Genomic DNA, 27,357 nt, shown 5'->3' on the forward strand with positions numbered 1-27,357 from the left:
TCAGGTACGTCCTATGAATGTTTCTTTTTATATTAATACTATCGATATCTTATTAACATTCATAACTAATATGTAAGATACAAGCAAGAGTTTTTTGTTTGGCTGAAATCTATTTAGCGTTGTTTCCGGCTTTTTAAATTTGAAGAACGTTGAATAGAAACACATGCACTCCTGCACAACAGACGATGACCGATTTCTGCCCTCCATTTACGTGGTCGCACTTTCATATTATCTGAAAACCGCCTCCATTATCCAGGATAACTTCAGCTTTAGTAGTTACAAATGAACTTTGGGCTTTTCTGTAGGACCTGGCTTTGATTCTAGCGATTACCTGACTTGATTATATTAGCACAGTCGTTTTGAGATAACATCAGTTTTAGTTTGACTCAGTTCAAAGATGTCGCTCTGTTCTCTGTATTCTTATATCATTTACTTCTCTGAACACAGTCATATTTTCTGATGGATTGGCTAAAACAGACGGCAGATATTCAACAGATATGTAAGTCAGCCCCAGCACCAACACCGTTCGCGCCACCAACTCGTGGTATTTTGAACGGGGGCGTATTCAAGCTCTCTTTAATCAGAAAAGCGTCCAAGCTCGCAGACTGCCACACATCTCGAATACGTCCACATAAGCCTTGATGTTTTCTTTATTCCTCTTTAAGTCTTATACATGTTAAGGCTAGTTATTTTTTCGGGGGTTTATTGCAATCATTCTAAACATCATATATAAAGCCTCTTAGTTCATTGTGATTTTTTACATCGGTACACTGAAAGAATGGAGCTATAATCTCTAAGTGTCGTCGGAATAAAGTAGTTGAAACTTGGAATGCGGCTCAGTTATGATACCTTAAATATTAAGGTTAATTTTCGATTTCTCGTTTTTGTTCATAAAGGTTAAAGAGTCATAACAATTTTAAGCACCCTCTGGTGATTCATAGTAAAAGTACAAAATATTTTTATCTATTTTTTATTTATATTAAAGTTGATGGATGTTTAAATGATTTTTTACACGGGATTTTTTCAACTATTGATGTGCTGGTATGAGAATTAAGAAACCTTTTCTTGGAGTTAACGAAAAAAATGGATAATTTCCTTTGGATTTTATCTTTTGATCCAGAAAACTGACAAATCAACAAGCTGTCAAATATGGTAAATGCTGGATGTAGTCTCGTCTCTAACTGGATTAATCCATCCTCTCTCCTTAAGAATCACGACTGTGTCGGTTTTTCATTTCTTATGAATTATATGATTCTTACCCAAAGTATTTATATTCTTACTTTGTTTTTATGGTATATATATATTTGTTTATTATTCTCATGCCATGCGTTAAACCAATCCACATGCACGAATGACGTCACAGATATGATTTGACAGCCGTTTTTCTAAGCAAATAGACTATAATTTCACGTCTTGTGGTTACTTAAAATTCCCGCGGTGAGTTTAATCGGTGCTAAGTCTGTGAGCTGTGATTTAGTAATTAAGCTCGATTTTTTCTTCATATTCCTTTCTAATCCTTACCCTTGTCAGACCCCATTTAGCCCTTGTTAGTACAATCTTTGATCTTTTTCCTGTCTGGATTGTCGTCTTCAGTGGACGGTTATTTGTATTCCGATCTGGCCATCTTTCTCCGTCTGTCACAATCTCATTAGCATGGAAATGCAATGAAAACACGAGTCCTGTTACGCCACACGCGTCTGTGTTTTGGCGCCAAAACTATTGATAAAAGAAATTGGCGCCAACTATTTGTTTATCCACGTTTTAAAAATATCGCTAACAGTGAGCTGACCACGAATCAGAAACAGATAAAAACTTCTTAAAAACATAACCCTTACAAAAGTTTGGTTTTCGTTATCTTGTATGACAATTGTTTTTTATGCGACCTTTGACATTGGTTCAACCAGCATCATTTTCGTATTACCGTTGGTCTCAATTAGCCATTCCGACTCTTGAGGAAAAACCTCGGGAAATAATAATAAATTACAGTGCGAATCGAAAAACCGTGTGCACTTAGAAATATTCCAGGAATTTCCAATTGTTCTTTAACTAATCAGAATTGACTTTCTAACCATTAGACAACGGAAAGATAAAACTAAAGCTTCTGATTGGTTAAGAAACATTCTTGAAGTATATATTTCTAGGTGCCCACGGTTTTTCGATTTGCCCTGCCGACTGTAACTGCTTTTAACAGCCTAAAAAAAACTCTTTGCTTTACTTTTCGCGTCGAATCCTGGATCCATTTGCAATAATTCAACAATTTTTTCATCCTTTTATTCTATTTTTATTTTCTTCTGTATTTCATAAAGTACTTACAGTACGATATGGTCACTGTCACGTTACTTGTCACGCGACATCAATGACTGCGTAATGACATCACTGATGACTGTGTAATGACATCACAATGACTGTGTAATGACATCACAATGACTGCGTAACTGACATCACAATGAATGCGTAATGACATCACAATGAATGTGTAATGACATCAAATGACTGTAATGACATCACAATGAATGCGTAATGGCATCACAATGACTACGTAAAGATATCACAATGAATGCGTAATGATATCACAATGAATGCGTAATGATATCACAATGACTGCGTAATGACATCACAATGACTACGTAATGACTTCACAATGACTACGTAATGATATCACAATGAATGCGTAATGACATCACAATGACTACGTAATGATATCACAATGAATGCGTAATGACTTCACAATGACTACGTAATGATATCACAATGAATGCGTAATGACATCACAATGACTGCGTAATGACTTCACAATGACTACGTAATGATATCACAATGACTGTAATGACATCACAATGAGTTGATGGTGACATCACAATGAGTGATGCGATGATGACATCACAATGAGTGATGCGATGATGACATCACAATGAGTGATGCGATGATGACATCACAATGAGTTGATGATGATATCACAATAACTGTACAAAGATAGTATAATGACGATATCACAATGACTATAGGGATAGGGCTTTTAAGTTGTGACGTATTTCCAGGTACAATCACACAAAAGATTACTAAAATCTTTGCTACGACCTATTTCCAGGAAGTATTCTCTACCTTGAACAATTAGATATATGAGCAGAAAATCTGCTATGAAGAAAAACTACACAAAAATATCTGTAGAAGTAATTTCTAATTTTGATCCGGACGTTGTTTTTCGTTCGCCGAATTACGTCACACTTAATAGCTCTCAAAAATGAAATGAGGACGCATTGATTGATGACGTCACAATTACTCGTTATGACATCTTAATGACGCGATGATGATATCACAGCTTACAGAAATCTGGAGGGTAAAATAAAATGCAACAAAATTAAAGTGTCTGCTGCGTGTTACTAATTTAAAGCGTAGGATTTAACCCACGATAAAGAAGACCGTGCGCTTGAGTTTTCTAGTCTTTTCTTGGTTGAATTTTTGAGGTTAAACGGAAAAAGAAAAGTGAAGAAACCTAATAGCCGTAAATGCTTCGCGCTACCATACTGCGCTTTAGCACTACGTCTGGAGATATGATCCCAAATTGATCTTTCATGCATTTGAAATAAAAATAGTAATTTTATGCGCGAATTTGACATTTGAGTATAGCAGTTATTATATTACAAAGCTAAGTCGTGTGGGTGCAAAATAGTTAACATTAGATAATCGGCTAAAATGAGATCGTAAAAGAATTTTTAGCGCAGAATCGATCGTCGAAAAACACGCTCAATCTTTTCCAGTATTATTTCTTTAATACTACATACGATAACCTCGGTAACTACATGTCTGGTTAATGGATTCATTGGGGCTAAGAAAAAACCCCACCTGTTTCCTTATTTTCATTTTGATTATTGAGTTACTCGACTCGTTTTGAGTTACCACAGATGTTGTTAAAACAGACATGCTTTGTCTTGGTTTCCTATTAAAATGCAAGGTGGGAAGAAGATCAGTCTCTCTCTGGTATGGGTGGAGACTCGGCGGAGTAGGTGTAGTTGTCTTGTACAAAGTTATCAGAAGATTCTTTCCCGAATTAATGGATAATACTCACTCGTTTTTGTGTAAACTGGAGTAATCTGCAGGCTTCGAGACAGGATATTTAGGTACGTTTGATTGTGAAAGGAATTTGTTGTATTTTGTCGTTCAAAATTCAACGTAACAATAGATGGAAAGCATGCAGCTAAATTGTTAAGGATATTATTGTCTGCTGAGAACTCCGGCCCTATCACAACATCTGCTTGAGTAGCCTTGATCATAGGAATAGAAAAAGTATCGACAAATGTGTGGAAAAATGCAACCTTATGCTTTAATCAACCGCTATTTCCTTCTAAATTCCATCATTTAGGACAAAAACACCAGAGGTTGGCAAAGTATATGTCAGCGCTGAATAGAGTTAGCGAATTGATGCAAAACAAGTGAGGCCAGTGACTGATATTAGTTTAGGTTCTATCCCACTTTAATGCTAAGATCTTTATATTCTCCCGCTTCTATATACTTAGATATGCCTGTACGGAGTACTAGGACAAACTGAATATTTCCATTTTTTATTTTTATTTTTTTAACCCGAGGTTTGCGATGTAGTGCTATAGCTTTGCGCTGTGGATAACAAGCGAACTCGGGAACCCAGGGGTTAAATTCTGTCACTTCTTTCTCGCTCCCAGAAAAAAAACAATCGAGTGACGAGAAGTTTACCCCTGGGTTCCCGCGGATGGATGACAACAGGATGCGTAATGTTGCCAGATCGTGATAACGGTCTACATATATTTGCGCAATTTTTGTTTCATATATTTTACGAATGTTTTTATGTTGTACTTCATTTAAGAGCTCATGTGCCATCGAGATTTTCTTTATAGCAAAGCCTACATATGCCTACTTATTTTGTGACCTTTTATCTGACACTAACCCTAGAAATATTCTATTCTCAGCTGTGAACTCTTGTCTATCGCAGTTGCTTGGCCGAGATCTTAATTATCACTCATAATTGTCTAAAATTGTATACTTTGTAACTGTATTTGATGGGAGAGTATTTAATTATTGTGATCTCCCTCGATAAGCTATTATTAGTTCTCGGAGTGAACGACTTAAAGAGGAAATATCATGGTCGAATAAATTAAAAAATTACCGCGGGATTTTATTTGTTCGAAATATAAGGTCAAAGATTTTTGATTCATTTTCATTCAGTCGAATTCCAGTGCAGTTAATGAGCATTCAAAGGGTTATTAGTGAATATTGCGGCTCTACGTTGAGTGGGAGTTGCAGCTAATTCGTCCTAATTTTGACATTCTTCATGCAAAGCCTCTTTCCCACAACTGACCGTCTGTTCGCTAAGCTCAAATCTGGTTTGCGGGAGGCCAAAACTGCGTGCTTTACTGTGTCATCATTATAAGAATTGGACTTGGTTTGACAATGTTATAAACGACTGTCTACAACCTGTGACCTTATTTTCTTAACGTAAAAAAATCTCTTTAAAAAATGAGTATTTTCTGTTTTACGCCATTTTAACAGTTTATGCTGCCTCTGAAGTTTGCGCGCCCGGGTACGTTATCGCGCAGGCCTGGGACTAAAATCCCTCTAAGTCACAAGTTATGCAAGTCCTTTCATCGTTTTGGTTGAGTTGCGCTCAAAGACAGTTCGTGAATATGTATTTGGAGCGTTCTGGTTCAAAGAGCCACCGAGGGCTTCCCCGGCATATTTTCTATTGTTCGGCGTGTCGTTAGCAAGCATACCTAGGTAATTACAATGTAAGCAAGAGTCTTTAGATGTTCAGAACTTGTGCTTTTGTGTTTTGGCTTGAAGCGCTAGTGTGCATCTAGTAGTATTACAGCTGCTAGCATTCAAGTTCCTTTACATTAGATGGAATTAGGCTAAAAAATGAAGTCCTTAGTAGACACCAATGGATTGAATACTCGTTTTTAAAGTAGAATTGAGCAGCTTCTTAGCGTGTCAGCGTCAGATGTAAGTGTAGAAATTTGAACGTGTATAGTATTAGGACAAAACAATAGTTGGCGGACTTAAAGCTCAAAACAAAATCATCAAAAACTTCTCGCTATTCTCTTTTAACCTTTAAAATATTTTTTATTTGTCGCAGTAACATGAAGAATTTTGCAAGATGTGTGGTGCTGTTGGAGATCGTTCTTTATGCCACGTCGTTTCAGGTGAGTTCTGTTTATAGTATAATTATAGTTTGATCTTATACAACACAAAGATTTGGGATACAAGTAAACATGACATGGAATGTAAGACTGAGTAATATAAAATAGATATCAAGCCTAATTATGAGAAAACGTAGCAACATCCAATGAAATGGCTCTTCATAACAACGAAAAATTGGTCTCCGGCAGGACATTTGTAATGGTTGCTTCAAGGTGTTGTAATCCTGTAAGAAAGGTGCGAACACTACCAAGGGTGCTAATCGTGAAGTGTGTAACCTTCAATACCTCATTTTTCATACTTTCTTTGTTCAACAAGTGAATTTTTGACATTGAAATTTCTCTCCTTACACTCGTTAAAAAGTTCAAAAACTTTTCAATCCGCGCAGGTTTTCGCTTGAAAGGAACATTTCGTCATTTGTTGTTTAGTATTCTTACACGTATTATTGAGTATGATTTTATCGGACACTTATAATGGCGATTGATTGCCCAAAGATTAATGAGGAAAGTATACAGGATGATGAAGCAGGGACCCCAGCAAAGTAAGACAGTACATCATGTGTGTAGATTAATTACAGAATCACAATCCACAGCTCCAATGAACACAAAATGCATCGTTGTTATCTCAGTGAACACAAGGATTCTAGTCGATTGTTTTTGGTCCAGTTTCTTGTTGATCAAAGATATTGTTCTTTATTTAAGACTAATTTATATAACTTGAGGTTTATTGCTGTTTTTGTCGCTCTTTATGATTCGTGTGCTAAATGAATTCGTTTACACGGCGCGCGCAGTGAAGTATAGCATTAGTTGTGGGATAAAAATATCTTGACTTAGTTTAACCACAGCACCGACATCGAAATTTCCTCCAGTCCGCAGCCGTGTTTGCTCTCCGCAGCACATAAAAATTGAAGAACAAAATCGGTCAATTTACACAAAAACCTAATAAAACTCCTAAGTCAACATGATTGACATATTGAATAAAAATCATTTGTCAAAAGCTGACTTGTTTCAATTTGGCCCTGCGTAGAATTTCTGGGGTGAGCGACGTAATGTCATAATCAAGCTCTGTCGCTCGATAACCGACATTTAAGGCTTCATTTCGCCACTTGAAGAAGAACAAACCACTTTGAATGGCTGTAGCTGGTCTTTGAATAGAATGAGTGGGCATCTGGCCAGAACTTTGTACTTCCAATGTCCTTGTTTGTTTTATATTCTTGGATTCTTAGTTATTTCCGTCTTTTTTTAACATTATTTCTTTTGACAAAAACCGTCAAAAATTCAGAAGGATTTTTTGTCACGTGGTATAGTCCCAACGAAGAAAAGTTCACCAGTTAAAAGAAAACATTCCCTGCTTTAAACTTGCTTCATTTTGATAAATTTTTTTTAAGTTTGACCTCATTAATATCTCAAATGTCCTTATATATTAGTTTTTCGGTCCGAAATCTTTGATCAATTTTACCGCAAATAACGTAGGCTTCGTGTAAAGTCCTATATATTATCACTCTGTAAATATAATTTGTGAAACACTTTACAACTTTGTATATATAAATTTCTGTATGTCTGATGTTTTTAATTGAACTTTTATTGCTCATGATTGCGTGAAGAGTGAAATATCACGAACATGTGTCAAAAGAGCTCTGGTATCTTGAAAAGACGCTTGAGACAGCGCCCCCAGTCAAAGAACCTGACACGTAGACTTAGCTAACAATATGTACTAATAATTAAAAAATATAGATTAACTAATAAAAATTCCTGACAAATATATTGGCGCAAAAATGCCAAGAATAATCTAAACGTCTCATTCAGATAGATGTTCCAGCTTTTTCTTTCCTCCGCTCGTCGGAATTAGCGTCGAACGAGAAACTGTGGGAAAAAGTGTCGTATCGATTTAATAGATGTACGATGTTACTACCATTTACTTTGCTAAGCAGAAGTAATGTTGTGCCAAACAGCACTTACAAAACGGTTTCTTGCAGAGAATCTAGTTATCTTTCATTGTTCATTGGGCCTCCAAATAGAGCTTCATACTTGTAAGCTCGCTGGGGGTTCTACAACGCCGGGGGTGCTAGGTTATCGACCTTGATCTTCTGCAAGTAAACAAGTCACTGATCGAGATCTGTACGGCTGAAAATGCAAAACCTGTACTGGATAAGGAGTAGGGAGCGTTTAGTGTAAAGCAGTCCAATTTAATGCCAATTTAAATATAGAACGAGTTTACTTGTCAGAAATGCGTCCGTGTTAAAACTACTTCTCTTTCTGACGTAATGAAATTTTCTTACGAGAAAACAACGTTCTAGCTTTTGAATGTCTCTGTTTGCGTTCTTGCTTCATTTGGCCAATAGATTTCAGTATTTTGATCAAAACTGGTTGTTCATTTGCTAACAGCGAAAATAACGTGATTGATTCATAATAACGTTGTTAATCAAATCTTTTCACTCAGTCCTAGATGCATGTGCATAAGTGAGTGTGTTTCTCTTCAGTACGGTCTAGACCTAGACGTACTGCCCACTCGTTCCTACGACAGATTATATGTCTCTCTTTCAAAAAGGATTTGGATCATGTATATTCTTTTCACTCAGTCTTAGATGTGCATAAGTGAGTGTGTTTCTCTTCAGTACGGTCTAGACCTAGACGTACTGCCCACTCGTTCCTACGACAGATTGTATGTCTCTCTTTCAAAGAGGATTTGGATCATGTCTATTCTTTTCACTCAGTCCTAGATGTGCATAAGTGAGTGTGTTTCTCTTCAGTACGGTCTAGACCTAGACGTACTGCCCACTCGTTCCCAGGTTAGCACTGATTAACCTTACCTAACGAGCTAAGACAGATTATATGTCTCTCTTTCAAAGAGGATTTTGATCATGTATATAATATCATATAATATCGGAAATATCAGCCCGTTTATGTCGACCTTTGAGCCCATAATAACGGAAAACGGAAAGGTATTTAAGGAAGTTTTGGTTTAGGAAAATTTGCCAGGGAAGGAAGAAATAAACGGAATTTGTTCTTCTCGTCGACTCGATTTACCGGAAATTTCACAATATATTAGGAAAGTCCACAGTTTGTATCAATTGACATTGATAATATCATGATATCAAGCATACTTATTCTATGATCAAATTAATACCCTTCAACGCACTTAATAATCCCAGGACTAAACTGATGACTCTAATTATTACACCATCCTTGGATTTGTTAAATTATCATTATTTTATCATTATTTTATTACCGTTCTCGGAAGGGCACCTTTGATGGTTTATCTTAGGGATGGACCATTAGATATTTCAGGGGGGTTGCAGGAATTTATGTTGCACGTTTTTTGTTTTTGTTGTTGTTGTTTTTGTAACAACCCTTGCACGCACTCTTTTTGTGTTTGCTCGATATTTCTTTACTGAAAGAAGAGGTTGCGCGATATTTTCTATTTTTTAGGGGACGGGAGATTTACGCAAACCCCCTTCCCTCCCCCCTCTCCCTCAAATATCTAATGGTCCATCCCTAAAGAGACTGATATAATTATGGATGATCTTTCAGCTCGACATGTGAAATACTTCGAGAAAATACAACACTTTACACATGAATGCACATCCTTTCGATGCTTCAAATATAGCTAAGCTGATAACATCGTTTTATTAGCGCTTGTCCCACTTGAATTATATCTATTGTACTTGAAAAGCCCAATCCGTGGACAAAAATGGACCTAGTTAATCTATCGTGATCCCGATCTCCAAGTGTCTGTCATTTTTACAATAACATTATAAACATTAAATTTAACTTTTCCTTTTACTCATTGAGCCAAATTGATTTTCTATTGAATTTTTTATCAGTTAAAATCGTTTCAAGTATGATATTGTTTCTCGTGTTAATCGTTTGATTTAATGGATTTTCTGTATCGCGAAGTAGATCATATCATCTCTAAATCAGTGCGTGCATCTATCTCAACGAACCGTGAATCCTTCGATCAAAACAAAACAAAATATTTTTAATAGCGTAGCATCTCAATTATTTCTCCAGGATTCCAGCTTTTCTTTGAGACAATAGAGCTTCGTATATCAGATTGTTAGCAGCAGGAACCGCTTGCGTAGTGTGTTGACTGTTTCTTTGGATATAGAATGATGACAATGTCGGTGATTTACAAAACTATTATTTATCCACAACAGGGATTCGTTCCTGATCACTGCAACCAATAATAACTATCAAAACAAGTACTGTTTCAGCGTTCACTCGGGCTCAGTCTCAATCTAAGTAGTTATTAGGGCTCAAGAGTTTCGCTCAGGGCTAGCCATGATTTCGTGTGTTTATATTCATGTGTTACAGTGAAGGTCCATGGAATTTCAAAGTGTTTGTATTGTTGAAGTTGTGCATTAGTTACTTTACCGTTTTTATTTTTGAATATTTAATTAGACACTAATATGATGCTAATCCTGAGTGAATGAGTATGTAATCAAGGAACACAGCGGTAATTTGGAACTCGAAGAAGGTCTATGGCGTCACTGTTACCATAGCAAACAGAAAATGGTAACTGGACACTTTAAGTTTGAGAATAGAAAAAGAAAACTGAAAAGAAAATAACAATAAAGAGAGCCATAGGTGAAAATTATCAAGTTAAAGGACGCGCCCGCGGCACGACACGACACAATATTCCTTATCGTGGCTTCTCATGTGCCGCAGGATTTATGGCAAATAAGCGTGGTTACGGTAAAGCTGTTTGATATCATGATATCAGGTGGTATCAGTATTACTGTGACTGTGACAAATCAAAGTACACGACACGATCACAATCTAGTATTCTATTCCTATATGTACCTCGTGTCCATTATCATATAGTCCATATTTTGTGTAGTATTCGACCTTCGTCACTTCAGCCTCGTGCAACGACCTTATCTTTATTGCATAACAAGTTGACCATGTTATAACATAACTTCCAATATTGATAGCATTGTGTATTGTTAGATAACGATCCTGGTATTTGGTGATAAAATCAATGGAAGCCTTAAACAACGCCGTTTTGTTTGGGTTTTTTGATCCACACCAGACTTAAACTATTCGAAATAGTTTTTTATCTTCGTTTGTATCTGATATAAATAGATTCTACTTTGTGCAGTTTTAATTAAAAAATCAATTAAATTAATTAGTATTAAAGTATAACATAAATATTTGTATAGGCAATCGGGTTGGTTTTGAAAATATCCTCTAGAAAAAGAAAACAAGATCACGTGATTTTATCATTCTTTCTTTCCATCGCAACTGTTTCCGCTGATTGACAATCAAACCTCTTTTAAACAACCACGTATTATGCTATCACGCTCTCTTCATCGGTTAGTTTTCAGACGTACGTCCCAGAGGTTTTCGGCCGACCCATATTTGCAACAAGTTGAATCAGGCAGGTTCGATCGATTTTGTAATCTGATTAAGTTATTTTTCATTAATTAGCAAGACCATTTGCTTTATAGACTGTTTAATATCGCTGGTTCTAAAGATTATTAGCTATTCTAGGAGTGGCACGGCAATAGTCTGTCTCGATTGGACGAAATCATATTTTGCTCATTTTGATTGATTACAGTTTTGTCACTTATTAAATCTTTTTTTTTTTTACGCAAAATTTTATCATAAAATTACTTTTTATTGATATCAAAATAAAAATTTTAGTATAATACCCGCAAATTCAGGGATTAAAACAAGTTTTCGATCCACGATCCACTTAACCGACGTCCAGTCCAGTCCAGTCATGCTCGGTTCCTGATTTTCCAAAATAAAAAAAACTCTCAAAATTCCGAATTTAAAAACATAAACTAAATTTTGCATGTTAGAAATGTTTTTTCTTTACATTAAGATTATTCATACCCTGTTAAAAGCTAAAAATTTGGCAATTTCTTTCTTTTCATTTTTTTATTCTTTTTGGTCTAGGTTAGACAATTTCTAATTTTCTGATTGGTCAATATTCTTTCTCTTATGTGATTGATTGTTTTTGTATTCTAGTGGTCTGGATTTGGAAAAGGTAAATGGACTCAATGGAGTGACTGGACACCGTGCAGTAGATCATGTGGCGGCGGAACGACTACAAGGAGAAGAACATGTCAGGACCCTATCAGGTTGGTAGTCCTGCGCGACCGTTAAGGGTAGTTACGCGACAAGTATTGTGCTGTTGGGTGCGACCAAGGCCATATATTTCTTATATTGCGTAATAGGCGTGCTCTAACCTGAGCTTTATGATGCACCTAGTTGCAAATATAGTGCGCTAGGTTGTTTAAGCGCAGTATAGTGCGCCAGGAGCGCACAGGATTGCGTTGCACCCAACGTGCGCTACAATAGATATGATGTGCCTATCGTTTGGAATCAAGGATGGCGTAGCGGTAGTGGGCTCGCCTCTCACCTCTGAGGTCTCTAATTTGATTCCTGGATCTTCATCACGTGAGCAAATTTTGTTAGATCTCTCTCTTGAAAGACGGTTTTTCTCCGGACTCTCGGGTTTTCCGTCCCTACGTAAAACATAGCTATATAGCACGTTAAATCCAATCAAATTTGGTAAGTCTGCCACGTAACCTGACATTGATCAGCCAGGAGGTTTTCCGTAAAAGTAGGAGTGGGGATAGATATTTTGTATTTCATGTGAATAGCTACTTGCTGTTTATATTCATTATTCGTTGTTATCGTTGAATCCAAAGAAAAACTATGTTTTCTGTTGTTTTTAGCCATCGTAATTATCCACAATTCATATTGAAAATCTACCGCCAGCAAAACCAAGGCAGCTGTAGAGGCCCGGATGTAGAGTATAGCACTTGTAATTTACAGGTTAGTGATACGTGTTTCATGTTTCAAGATCGTTACAACAGGCCACAGACACAGAGTTCGCATGCTTATGAAAACTGCATTTAATCAGGTGTCCGAAAAATGGGCTTGACTATACTGGAATATTCTATGAAGATAGTTTACATATTTACGAAGTTTGACGACGTCAGGAAGCTCACGTCTGAATAACATAGGACACTTAATAAAACCAAAGACGAAACGAATGACTATGACCAACGTGGTATGACGTTGATAATCATGAGCCACGAAGGCTGATCACGATCACGGAAGATTTTCATGAATGACCGATGGTGGTGTTGATGACGAAAATGGAAAAACCATAACATTGATGAGGTCAAGATAATGAGGAGGAAGGTGGTGGTAGTGGTGATGGTGATTATGGTGTTTATGATAATGGTGATGGAGTTTATGGTGACAATGATGATGGTGATGATGATGGTGACGAAGATAATGATGATGATGATGATGCTGGTCATAATAATAATGATGATTTACTAAAGCATCAAGACACGATGAGGGTAATGAATCAGAATACTATCTACAACGATAGTTTATCCACGACTGAATGTTAAGATTAATTAACACAAAGATTTAATAAGGCGGCGATAGGAACCTCTTCATATCAAGTGCTTCGATTGTTCAATCAATCAGCGTGTCTTGTTTTTAAACCTCTTCGTCTGGTATGCTTGTCATCAATGATCTTTCATATACACATAAATAATTCAGATGTTAACTAAGTTGGCCCTCGCGAATTTTTTCTCTTTAGAAGCTTGAGATTAAATGACGTTGTATAGTTAAACACATTAATGTGTGTACAAGATTATAGTAAATTCAGTCGTACTTTTCCTTCAAATCAGTTGCGTAATGTTATGGCTTTTGTTTCATTTTTACAAATCTTACATTGTTCCCAGCCCCTCACAAAGGCAAATGACAAAGGTCTGCCATTTTGAGATAAAAGTATTCAAAACGAAGGATAAATTTATGGTAAAGATTTCATTTTTTTACGACTAACTCTTTAAGTCATGATTGAAAAAAACTGGATGGGATAAATATCTAGATATCAACTTATCCTATCCATCCATTGTTTCCCCCATTTTCTCACATCCTAAGAAAATCGGTTGTTACGCCCATCAAGTTTCTATGGTTACCGTCATGGCTACATTCCTTCCTATCCTTCATTGCTAACCTCATCTATCAGCTGCGGTTTTCCTTTTAGTGGACAAAATGTTGCTACATGGAAGGCGTTGCCATTCAATTATCAATCCGCATTAGTAGGCGTAAGAGCTCTCGTGATTCTAAATGCTGAAACATGTCGGTTCCACTGGACCGTTTTCATAACACATGACCGTCAAACATGAGATCTATTACTCTAGTCATAGTTTAGTCCAATTCATCTTTTGTCTGCTGAAAATTAGTTCCACTGATGACCTCAATTATCAAAAATGCTTTTCAAATCCACGACAAGTGCTGGTGAAGGGCGCACTCTTCTTCTTTTATCTTATATCTATGGAACGTGATTGTAAGCTGCACGGCTGCTAATAGCGCCTTAATATGCAGCCCATAAAGTCCTCCACTGGTCATAAATGTAAAGCGCATTGAGACCATGTGAAATGCGCTATAGAAGCACCCCCATTATTTTTTTAACGTGGACAAAGTCTACATCAGTTAGGGTGGAATACATACTCAAATACAATGGCTTACACTATAAAGCCAAATTGTGAATGGTAGAAGAAGCTGAAGATATGTTTTTGGGGGGTTTTTTTCGTTTGTCTCTTTTATTTTGTTCCTTTGATTGTAAATATTTCTTTAATATGTGAGAAATCTCCATGATCGAGTGAAATACTTTAGTGCCCCTTTGAGGTGCATCTCTGAAAAACAGCTTTTTTGAATGAAAAAACATCAATTTATTGATTCAGATAACAATCTTAATGGGTAAATTGATACCAAATTGCGGACACGCAGAAAAAATTCAAGTAGGTCCATCATACTCGAAATTTCTTCAAACTAACAAGATCTTTATCAAAGATCAAACAACTAATCTCAAATATTTGCCAAACTCCCTTTGAACTTTCCCTTCCACCCATTTTCGTGGCACATTGGAATTATTTTCAAGATTGTACTTAAGAACTTTAGGCACTACTTAAAGATCTTCTTCAAAATTGTACTTGAAGACCTTAGCTGCATTCTACTTTACACTTCACCTGACAAGCAATTCTTTTTTCTAGTGTTCACTCTGAAAACAGTGTCGTCTCACGGGAGGAATTCTCTTCGACTTTTCCAGAGTTTTCTTCGAATCCTTGCAGGATTAAACTTAGTTGCTTTAAGGTGATGGGGTGACTTCAAACAGGTTTTACTTACATCAAGACAGACCTCCACTGAGGAAATTTAGTGCAAGAAATTTGTTCTATGTTGAAAGAGGCGAAGTGATATCGCTTAAATCGTTAACGTAACCCTTATCACAGACAGAGTTCCTGTGCCAAGTGAACATTGTGACTTGGATTAGCAGTGTCAAAAGTGGGCTGAGAATCTATTCTCATTTAAATTTTTTCTCGGATTAACCGTATATTTCCTTTGTCTTGTTTTGGTAAGAAATCGCCTTCAGCAACCTCCTGACACTTCAACAAAGCTTGTTATAGTGCAAGGACACTAGAATATTGAGTGCAAAGTATATTTCTTAAAGGATATATATGACAGGGTATTTTGCTACTTCGTAACGGGTGGTTGTCCAAGGTCACGTTACGGTAGTTTCAGACGGTTGGCTTTTCTGCGCTGACTGGCGACACTCCAGCAGCAGTTAAACAACATGGCTGGGTTCATCACGATCATTTCAAGCGTTTTCTATGTTATATCGTCACTGATTGTCCCATCGGATTCCTTCAGTGTTCAAGAGACTCTTGCGCTTCGTAGAGGAATGAAAAAATTAATGGAAAATGAACTGAACAAAGGCAAACTTAACTCCGCTATGCAAGACACCTACTTGACAGAACTGCAGAAACTCAGTGACTACGCATTCTTGTCGCGAATAGACCACGAAGATGAACGACTCTTGTCTCCTACGGTGTATCAACCTACATTAAAGCCTACCTCACCAGCACTCAAATGCCCTGGCTCTACGGTAAGTATAGATTCGACATCTAACCAACTGGATGACTCGAATATTTGATTAAAAAGCAGTAGTACCATTAAGAGCGAAGGTCAGTTTGAAATCAGTCTAAAGCTTGTTTGTTTTTTATCTTTCTTTTTTTGCAATGCGTATTCATGGAGAGTGTTGGGTGTATCCATGCGTTGATGTTTGTCATAGAAGATCTTGTAATCTAAAATTTATTTTCACTGTAAAGAGATAGTTTATATGCGTTAGTGATAACCATTTCTTGATCTTATAGAGTATTGATTCGGACTAGTTTTGTTTTGAAAGTTTTTGAATCATTTTCAACATTAGTGGAGCATAGTTAATTAACTATGGTCGTGCAACGCAGGGTTGGTTTCTGATACGGATTGCTCGCAAGCATGCATATTGCCTTCACTGAAGAATTTTTTAAAGATGGAATTTTTAGGGAAGGGCCTATAACTTTTTGAGTTTGAATAGTCATGATTTACTAGAAAATCCGGAAACTTCTAAGAAAATCAGTGAAAGAATATAATTTGCATTATCTTAGATACTTTGTTATTTTTTGTTTTCGATACGGAATTAAGCATACTGTCAAGCATAAACACTGTTTACATAAGCATTTGATATCTAAATCAATCTTGTTAATGTTTAATTTCTTAACGAATCTCGATATATATATTTTTCATTTTAGTTTCACGATTCGCATAACATTCCCTACCTACCTCACGGTGCTCATGTAATTCTACCACCGTTTTATCTGATTTAATTCATTAAATACATAAGAAGAGAAGAGACTTAGTTCGTGCAGTAAGCGGTACTAGTTTTATTCTTGACCTAACATTTAAACGAAAACTTAATATAGATATCACCAAAAATGACTAAAAGATCAGCATTCATTAGTCAGTTCTAAGTTAGCCAGCTGAAGGGAATACTTTGTTGGAATACTGATATTCTGGCATGCGAGCTATTTTTCATTTCACTTCACTTTCGATTGGAAAGGTCAGTCTGATAAAGACTGATGGTGACCTCCAATAAAAGTCCATTGATGAGCAGACGTAAATCGTGTAATTTGGACCGATGTTCCTTAGTAACGGCACTTGGGGTCTTTTGTTTTCGTAAACCGCCTGCTTCAATTATTTGGAATTCTGGAATATTTGGAATTCCAGTCTCGTGCTCGAGTGCGATGCTACACGAATGGTTTGACTTGTCTAGAGTTTCTAAATTCACATTGAAGCTATTGATAGGTTGCAAGCATTCAAGAGTCAGACAAAAACATGGCTGCCATTGTGGTGCCGTTAACAATGGATGCTAATGAGAAATATTTTGTTAAATGGCACCAACATGGCCGCGATGACGTAACTACGGACAAAAGTGCGAACGGACAGACAGACAAACGGACAGACAGACTGAAGAGCTAACTGAATGAGTCCCCTTCCCCTTGGCCTTCTTCTCGCCACAATCCGCCATGGCGCCGCTGCGTGGGCTGAGGCCCTCGTATACAAGCATCTTACTCCCCATGTCCTTCATATTCAGTGAATGGGCACCCTGTGTTTTTAATGAGTTTATTGGACACTGAATATATTTGCTAATCTATCTATCACACGTTACCACATATACCCCGACCTATTCCTGACCATGCCTTGTGGGCTTCTTTACTCGTCATGGTGTTTATATCCAGTTAAAGTGTACCCTGAGCTTTAATGAGTGTATCCCACGCTTACCACATGCGCCGTATACCCCACCTTATCCTGACCATACCCTATGGGCTTCTTTCAGTTACTCATCATGGTCTTTATATTCAGATAGCAGAATAATTAACACGTTAATTATATAAAGTATTATATCAGATAACCTGCTTTACGCCCCTGGACCATATTTTAATCGACATTGTGGATAATACTGCCAAGCACATTTGTCGAAGTGTCTAGAAAACTGCTAGAATTTTCCCTAACTTCTTGAAAAAATACCGTCTGGGAAACTACTATGCATGAGTCCAAACTAATGGCTTTCATTACTCCAAAAGTGGCTTTCAAATACCCTCTTTCACCCAAAGGATTTCGTGTTCTAATTGGAAAAATGCGCCTATAGAGGCTTTGCACCATCACGTGATAGCAGCCATGACAGGAGGTAGGATCAATTGAATCTGGTCTAATCTGATTTACATGAGAAAGAATTCAGTTTCCCAGGGAAGAACGACTCTGTTGTTGTGCCTCCTGTCGTGGCTGCCATCACGTGATGGTGCAAAGCCTCTATATTCGTAGCCGTACGTTAGTATTGTGATTGGATGATTTACTCGAAAACAACGGGAAGCCATTTTAGTGTTATTTATACAAATAACTTTTACGTGCCTCAAGTCCAAACCGTACGTTTCCCACTCAAAAGCCGCAGTAAATGTTTTACAATCTTGAATCAGTTGTTAACCTTGATGGTCAAACATACTGTTTTGTATTTTCCAGGATTGTCCGGTGAACCGTAAATTAACACGTAATGATGCAGTCACATCGCGAGCTCGTCAATGCGCCAAGTTTAACGGCACTTCCTTTAATGGTTATTTCTTCAACTGGGTTCCTTATTTACGAGGTATGTAATGAAGACGAAAAAGGAAGCAAGATGAGAAGGGAAACGAGGACGCAAAAAGGAATAGGAAAGAAAGAGACTAGTGAAAGAAATAGAAAGAAAGAAAAAAGAATAACGCATAGAAAGCCGAAGAGAAAGGGAAGAAAGGAAGAAACAAAAAAAGGGAAAACTGAGTTTATGCTTATTAACTGAAAGGAAAAATAGAGAAGTCAAAAATGTGAAACAGTATTCTGTTATAATGTCTTCAGCGTCAGATAGCAAGGAATGTGAGCTGAACTGTCTGGCTAAAGGCCACAAGTTCTTCTTAAGATTGCTTCCAAAAGTAGAAGACGGTACACCTTGTCTGTCAGACCCCGTTAAACTTTGCATCGATGGAAAGTGCCAAGTAAGATATATCTAAAGTAGATTTTCTATGATATATTTAAGGTACGAATGAAAGGATTTGAATATAAACCCAATACCCGCCCCTAATTTCCAACAGCCTATCCGTTCAAATTCCGCGGCCTTCTATCTACAGCGCACGCAACATCTTCAAATTTCCTTTATAACCTTTAAACAACTGGATCTGAGTCAGGGCTTGGCTTGATTACATGTAGACCCCTTGCAGCACTTTGAAATGCAGCTCAATCTGGGGGACAAAACAATAGGTTCCAACTCTCAGGAGATTGGAAATCTTTTGTTTTGTCCCCCAGATCGAGCTAATTTGACGTCACATGCAAGGGTCTATTAGATTTGAATTTAGCTGTTTAGATTTTGCTGCTTAAGATCCATTCTCTCCACCTCTCAAAAACGTTGGTGGTTTTGCAGCCTAAAGTGTATTGCTGGGCTTGCATTAATTTTAAAAGCATTAACTCCATGCTTTCTTCTTTCTCCAGGAGGCACCGACTGGTTGTGAGAATGGAATTTGCTTTACAGCGTCGTTTGAGAGACCCAAACAGAAGATATTTGGTTTATTTACTTCCAAACAATCTTCTGCAAAATTAGGTAAAAGTTGTTATAACTGTCTGCGCGATATTTCATTTTGACCGAACTTCTCATTTACAGCTATTTCCAAAAGGTTTTTTTCGTGAATACTATAATTACCGCATAGTGAATAAATTACCGCTCAAGTCGTTGCATTATATTATAACGAATAATCTTTGGAAGCCCAAACCAAATTAATCTGATTTCCAACTTTTAAAGCATTTGAGCTTTCTACAACATTTTTATTGCGAGCCAATGTTATTACTTTTGTTGCGCGACCTGATGCACAGTGCAGTGTTCTCCCACGCTGACAGAATCTGTGTAAAATTGCTTTGCTAACCAGACAAAATGATTGCGCTGTGGTGTATCTAATATCTATTTACTTTTTTCGCCAAGTGCTTGGATACAATGCAGTCATAACCATCCCTAAAGGCTCGACTAATATAAATATTACAGAAATACAACAAAGCAAAAACTATTTAGGTAAGAATGGCTTCATAAATATGATTTTTATGGTAGAAAAAGTATGCGTGAATGGGGAAAAATTGTGACGTTTGGTTACTGGTTTTGGTAAATCATCTGGGCCGGGTTGGTCAAAGCTGGATTAGCGCTAATCCAGGATTACCTTTATAGGTCTTATTAAGAGTTAACCCAGGATTAGCACTAATCGGGCTTTGAACGACCCGGTCCTGGGGTCTTAACCACCGGTCATGCGCAGTATGAATAACAGGTCTCCTTGGTCGAGAGTGACTGACGGGATGGCTCAAAAAGTATTTTCTGTTTGATTATCTCAGCACTTAAAGCTCATAATTCCAATAAGTACTTCCTCAATGGTGAATGGGTGATAGATCTACCAAGAGGCTACAAGATAGCCGGAGCTAATTTTTATTACAAGCGACCCAAGCGAAACCAGAAGTTTAATGAAGCTATTGTCTCTGATGGACCGACAAGAGAAGCTCTGGATCTCATGGTAAGAAATATTCATCGCATGAACGTCTGACAAAGACCTGTGTTTTAGGGGGGTTGGGAATGACGGGGGGATTTTCTATAGGTCGATATTTTCTGGAACTTCAGTCCCCCCAGATAACCTCCCTTTTGAAGCAAACAATAGCATTCATTGCATTTCCTTTCGAGACCTTTACATTTCTATAAACCCCTTTAAGTTGTCTACAACTTCCCTGTCTAAAATCTCCCCGACTACCATTCAAACCACCCCTTCCTCTACTTCTCCCCACCTGTGCATAAATATATCAAAATCTTACTTTTACTCGCAGATAATTTACCAAGGAGACGAACCAAATATTATGTATTCCTACTACCTTCCTGGGGGGTTCCCCAGAGATCGTTCACGGCTCCCCCAACCCGCAGAACCTAATGCGTACAGACGAAGACTTCAAGGCGCCGCTAGAGAGTCACGTGGAGGGATTACGACACTGCCACAGCGTCGTCCGCAGGTTCAATATGAATGGAAATTAGCGGGGTTTACTCAGTGCACAAAATCTTGTGCTGGTGGTGAGTAACGGCGCTTTATACTTGTGTTCTTTCACGTAAGGCTGATTGTTATATGTGATATATGTATGTGCTGTGGACTTGGTCAACTGAAGCTTAGGCGCGCGAATGGAATTCATAGTTACGCGCTATTTAGCTGAGCTGCGCAAAAAGATAACTTTTCGCTGTTAGGCTTGTAAATGTAGGTTTTTGTTTTCCTTTTTCCGGGCTACACCAGCTGAAGAGCTACCAAGCTAAACAAGATATCTTTTAACTTGTAATGGGTATCTCACAGACCCTCATCTACATTGTCCTTTGCTTTATACAATCCATCATTGAAAGCTAACTCAGCGTGATTCTATTTTGTTTCTTCTCTACAGGCCTACAGTCAGCCATTTTTCACTGTGTGCGAACGGCTTCCAATTCAAGGATACAGGAATCGTTTTGCAATCGTGCTTCAAGACCAGTACCTCGACAGAAAGTCTGTAACCTGCAGCCCTGTCCGCCAAGGTAGGATTATATAACGCGCAATTATATACTCTTACAGTGCTTCTCGATAGCACGCGCGGTATTGCACAATTTACTGTCGCAACAAAATAAGGTTCGGATAGACTTCAATGAAAACGTTTCCATGACATGCGCTATGAAGAAAATATTTTGTAGTTATATTCAGTTTACTGATCTCGAACCTTCTTGTTTCTTGCGCACAGGTGGGTGCCAGGCAAATGGATAAAATGTTCCAAAACATGCGGAGAAGGAGTCGAAATAAGGAATCTTCGTTGTAAACAAATCGTCGACGAAGACGGTGTCCAGAAAGACAAAATGTTACCCATCAGAAGCTGTCCACAGTGGTCAAGACCACAAGTTACCAGGCCCTGCAATGAAGCGCCTTGTCCTCCGCCCAGCCGGTGGAACCCAGGGGAGTGGGGCAAGGTCAGTAAGAGTGACATCTTATGAAGTTTTTACTCATTTGGGATAGTTGTGGGTTTTCAAGTCGAGACCTGCAGTCCCTGCCTCTCGTTTCCCCGACCAACAAAAATAAAATAGTTGTACAGTATTTAGTTTTCCAGTTAGTTTTTGCGCAAATCTCCATGAAATTTTCGGGCTTCATCCCAACCTCGCTTAAGCCTTCCTCTACACGTATCCCACAGAAATCCCATAGTTGACCTGGAGACGCAAATGAAATTAATTTTGTTGTGGTTCACAAATCTGAATATTATGATTGTTAAAATGTTTCATATTTAGTGTTCAGTGACCTGCGGAAGTGGAGTTCAGACGAGAGGGATTAATTGTGTTAGTATTAGAACAAATGAGACGATAAATTCAAGAGTGTGTGCGGAATCTCAAGCACCGAAGCCTGCAGCAGCGCGCAGATGCTCTCAGGGGTCGTGTAAAACATTCTGGTTCACCTCATCAACTTGGTCTGAGGTAAGGAATCTAGCCAGTTTCAATAGGTCACAAAGCAATAGACCTCCTCGGCTCGGGCGTAAAGTCGTCCCATTTCAGACCACGTGTCATTCCCTAGAGTATCCTTTCTTTGTTTAACGATTGCGCTTGGTTGCACATGAGAAGACACATGAATATCGATACAACTCAAATAAAGAATCTAATTCTCAAGCGAATGACACGTGGTCTGAAATGGGACAACATTACACCCAAGCCGAGGAGGTCAATTATGTTATCAATTAGAAATAACTGTGAGATGCTTCATAATGTTACCAGTCCCGGCTTTCCTCTTTCTTCCACCCATCCCTCTCTCTATAATGACCTTCCTCTAATATTAATGCCCCTACCTCCAGTAAAGATACCATTCCTCCCAGTAGTAATGCCTTTCCCTCCATTAGTAATACCACTCCTTCCTAAGGCGATGCCCTTTCCTCCTTTAGACGAGACCCACCTAAAGTAACAGGTTACCCTCTTGACTTAGACCTCTCACCTACAGTACAGGATGACTATCGTCCGCCGCAATTAAAATAGAAAAATAAATCCCTCTTTATAGAATCAGACATATTTTTGATGAGGATAGATATTTAGTCTTCGTCATTCTTCTGTCCTTTTCCAGTGTTCTGTTGCATGTGGTCAAGGGCAACAACATCGGTTAGTATTCTGTGGACGGGGTGGCGGTGAGGCAATTCCTTCAAAACACTGCAAAGGTGGAAAACCAAGCGAGACAAGACCATGTAATCGACCTCAGTGCCAAGCGACATGGGTAACGTCAAACTGGTCCAAGGTAAGGTATCTTGTTTGAGACACTTTCTCTCTCTTCCCCTCTCTTTCATTACCTCCTCGTTTTTATTAATATCGCGCAAGCGGAAACGGAAAATAAGTAACTTCAGGTTTTTTTCAATTAAGAAATCCTAACGCTGGCAGAAGGGAGATCTCTTGATCCTTGCGAGTAATTGATTGACTCCGTCAAGCTGCGCGCTTTTACTGTCGCAGGAGCGCCCAGAGTTGGAAGCGGTTAATTGCGTCAACATGCCACAAAACGTTTGCAAATCTAGGCCTAAAAATAAGTCTTTCGATCCAGTGTCATTCACATATTTTTTGTCTGTCTTTGTTAGTGTTCTGTGGAGTGCGGAAATGGCGTCCAGACACGAACAGTGTTTTGTGCTGGTAAGGTAGGTGGTATGTTCCAGGAGTATCCGATCGATGCCTGTCCTCGATCCAAGAAGCCAAAGACCAAAAGACCTTGCGGAAATGAAAATTGCCCACCACAGTGGTTTACTTCCGGGTGGAAAGAGGTGAGCACTAGAACACTGTACATTAGTCTTTCATTCCGCGTACCCATCTTTATCTATTTATTATGATTCCTTGCCATTTTATCAGAGATCAAGCAACTTTTTAACTTGAGCGCAAAGGTTGTTGGTCAATATGATTTTTTTTTTCAATAACCCAGCATTGTCAAAGAAAGAAGATAATGAAGTGCCTTGGAACACATATTCAATCTTCTTCAGGCGAACAAAAATTAAACTTGAAGCTTCAAAAGCCGTATTTTAATAAATTTAAAATTTGAATTCCAGTGTTCACGTACGTGTGGAGGAGGTAGCCAAACAAGAGAGGTCATCTGTATGAACCACAAAGGTCAAAAGGTCGGTGGATGCGAAAACAACTCACGACCAGCCTACCTGGAAAGATGTAATACCTCATCGTGTCCAGGAAAGAAAACCAGAAGGCACAAGAAACCTAACTGCAAGGATAAATCACCATCTATCTGCGCAATCGTGATCCGTGCACGTTTTTGTATATACAAACACTACGCAAATATGTGTTGTGAGAGCTGTTCAAATACATGAGAAGAGAGGACGCTAGAGAAGAATAGTTAAATCAGTAGGACAAAAATATCAAGAGAAAAAACGTGGTTATCGGAAACGAAGCATCTGGGATGCTTTAGCTTTTTTATCGAGTTTGGCTGAGAAGGACATAAAGAATTCTTGTAAATATATATAATACTAAGAGAAATACCACATGGAACGTAGGACAGTAAATATTCTATTGGACGATGGAACTCAACGCTGCAGAGCATGCTTGATCTGGAGGTATATCGTCGTTCTACCTTAAATACCTTCCCATTATCTAAATAACATCATCCATGACTAAATATCTGAAAGTCTATATTATTTTAAAGTTCGTGCGCTAGGTACCATAATACGAAAAGTATTATTATAATAGTATTTTTATCAAAGTAACACTAAAAGATAAAGCGCACAATATGCGAGGTTTGCGCAAGGTTGCACAATCCCTTCCGCACGTTTTCTTTGATGACAAGTTTAATGGGGCATTTCCCTGCTAGCAGAGTCTCCCTCGTTGGCGATTCTTAGCAGAGAAAACGACTAGCAAGGAAATTTGGCAGTAGGTTAATGAATTGTGAAGTTGAGCAAACTGAGTGCATCAGCTTTGCAATCATCCAAGCTTACTAATCAAAAACGTTCTCTGGAAACGTGATAGTTAAAAGTTTCAAAGCCGCATCCCTTTCACAGTTCCCTGCACCATCTCGAAAGGTAACTGTGCCTTTGCATCGAAGCGAGACGAACGATGAGCTTGCAATGATAGAGACATATGAATAATTGTCAAAGGTGTTAAAAAAGGTTGCTATCATTGCGAGCCACCATAGCCCGGCTACCTTTCAAGATGGCGCAGGGAACTGTGAAAGGGACTATTGTAAGAGGTTCAGCAAGGCTATGCAAATTGATATTTTCACTGTACTCGGCTATGTCAAACAGTTCAAATTTACTTCCGCAACAACACAAGCCTATCCTGAACTTTGTAAGAGGCATAATACTTTTTCTCCTAGATGCCTAAACCTGAAATTGGGTTAATGACTTGAAAATGATTGATTAGATATTATTATAGTTTAGTCTGCAAAATGTTTACAAAACTCTTTATTTTGTTATAAATATTTTATTTTTTAAGATTATAAATGTTCAAAAATCTTTCAATGAAGTAAAAAAAAAGAATGCAAATCCTTCTTGGTTCATTGTTTGCATATATCCTTACCAATACTTCATTAGTTTGCTGATTCAAGTACTTGCATGCAGACTCACCCAGGAGAAATAGGAAACAAGAACATTCAAGGTAAGGGTAGCCTGCATTCAGCTGGTTTAATTTCCTCAAAAATTTTGAGGAAATTAAACTGGCCGAATGTAGGCTAGGTAAGGGTCAATGTAATATGCATGATTCCTAAACTTGGCATAACATGAGTAGAGTTTGTTAGGTCTCTCCTTTGATTCAAAGAGTTTTCTCTGGGTTCTCCAGTTTTCAATCTAATTCAATATCGGATTTAGCAGTCTCCTTTGTTCAGCCCAGAGGTAGTTTCAGGGTTCAATCTGTGAGTTAGCCATCTCCTGACTTTGACCAGCCCAGAGGTAGTTTCAGGATCCAATCTGTGAGTTACTTGTCTCCTATTTTTGATCAGCCCAGAGGTTGTTTCAGGGTTTGATCTGTGAGTTAGCCATGGCCTGACTGAGATAAGCCCAGAGGTAGTTTCAGGGTTCAATCTTTGAGTTAGTTGTCTCCTGACTTAGATCAGCCCAGAGGTAGTTTCAGGATTCAATCTGTGAGTTAGCCGTGCCCTGACTTAGATCAGCCCAGAGGTTGTTTCAGGGTTTGATCTCTGTTAGTCATGCCCTGACTTAGATCAGCCCAGAGGTAGTTTCAGGGTTCAATCTGCGAGTTAGATGTCTCCTGACTTAGATCAGCCCAGAGGTAGTTTCAGGGTTTGATCTTTGAGTTAGTTATGCCCTGACTTAGATCAGCCCAGAGGTAGTTTCAGGGTTCAATCTGCGAGTTAGATGTCTCCTGACTTAGATCAGCCCAGAGGTAGTTTCAGGGTTTGATCTTTGAGTTAGCCATGCCCTGATTTAGATCAGCTCAGAGGTTGTTTCAGGGTTCAATCTGTGAGTTAGACGTCTCCTGACTTTGACCAGCCCAGAGGTAGTTTCAGGATTCAATCTGTGAGTTAGCCGTGCCCTGACTTATATCAGCCCAGAGGTTGTTTCAGGGTTTGATCTGTGTTAGTCATACCCCGACTTAGATCAGCCCAGAGGTAGTTTCAGGGTTTGATCTTTGAGTTAGCCATGCCCTGACTTAGATCAGCTCAGAAGTTGTTTCAGGGTTCAATCTGCGAGTTAGACGTCTCCTGACTTTGACCAGCCCAGAGGTAGTTTCAGGGTATAGATAGAAATAATTTGAAGTACAATTCTTCTGGTCAATTCAAGGTTATTCAAAACATAGTAAATAGATGCATTCCCCTCTACTATGCTCAAAATATCTTGTATAATATAGATTCTCAAATCCCCTAGCAAATATTGGCTTCGCATAGATGACTACAGCGTATTCATCCTCCCACGCAAGCTATTAAAACCCAGTATCATTCATGCATAGCAAGAGTCACTTATATTGATGCAATAACAGCTCATTAATGACCTCCCAGGGGAGCTAATGAGCTGTTAAGTGTATAGTTGTGTTGGTTTGTCTTAATTAATGCATCAATATAGTCAGGAAATCTTGACCAATAACAAACACATTAACATTCCTGTATGAACATCAATTATAATAATTGTGTGTTAAAAATGCCTTGGATTACAAGTGTCAAGAAATTATCACTTTTGCCTGGATTTTAAGAACATGAAGAATAGATATAATTTATCCATTTAGGACTTGGAAAATAACCACTGATTGAAGCCAGCCACTCTTTTGTATCATGTCCCATACATATTTAGGTTTACATTATTTTGACAAAGATAACCCATA

The 27,357-nt window shown here is 38.2% G+C and overlaps 1 protein-coding gene across 1 annotated transcript; it reads left to right on the top strand.

The window, feature by feature from the left end:
• The first annotated feature begins 5,636 nt into the window (after positions 1 to 5,636).
• LOC116306104 (ADAMTS-like protein 4) lies at positions 5,637 to 25,568 on the top strand. The gene is made up of 16 exons (XM_031716149.2): positions 5,637 to 5,745; positions 6,104 to 6,170; positions 12,141 to 12,253; positions 12,854 to 12,953; positions 18,537 to 18,660; positions 18,906 to 19,042; positions 19,533 to 19,641; positions 20,017 to 20,103; positions 20,415 to 20,590; positions 20,895 to 21,132; positions 21,489 to 21,618; positions 21,819 to 22,041; positions 22,354 to 22,536; positions 23,171 to 23,338; positions 23,670 to 23,849; positions 24,129 to 25,568. Exons 2-16 carry the CDS (start codon positions 6,108 to 6,110, stop codon positions 24,399 to 24,401), a joined length of 2,304 nt encoding a protein of 767 aa, XP_031572009.2. The 5' UTR covers positions 5,637 to 5,745; positions 6,104 to 6,107; the 3' UTR covers positions 24,402 to 25,568.
• The last annotated feature ends 1,789 nt before the right edge of the window (positions 25,569 to 27,357 follow it).

This window comes from Actinia tenebrosa, unplaced genomic scaffold (assembly GCF_029948245.1).
Source record: "Actinia tenebrosa isolate PJP-AT-01 unplaced genomic scaffold, QUT_ActTen_1.0 PGA_scaffold0__85_contigs__length_37466705, whole genome shotgun sequence".
NCBI lineage: Eukaryota > Metazoa > Cnidaria > Anthozoa > Actiniaria > Actiniidae > Actinia > Actinia tenebrosa.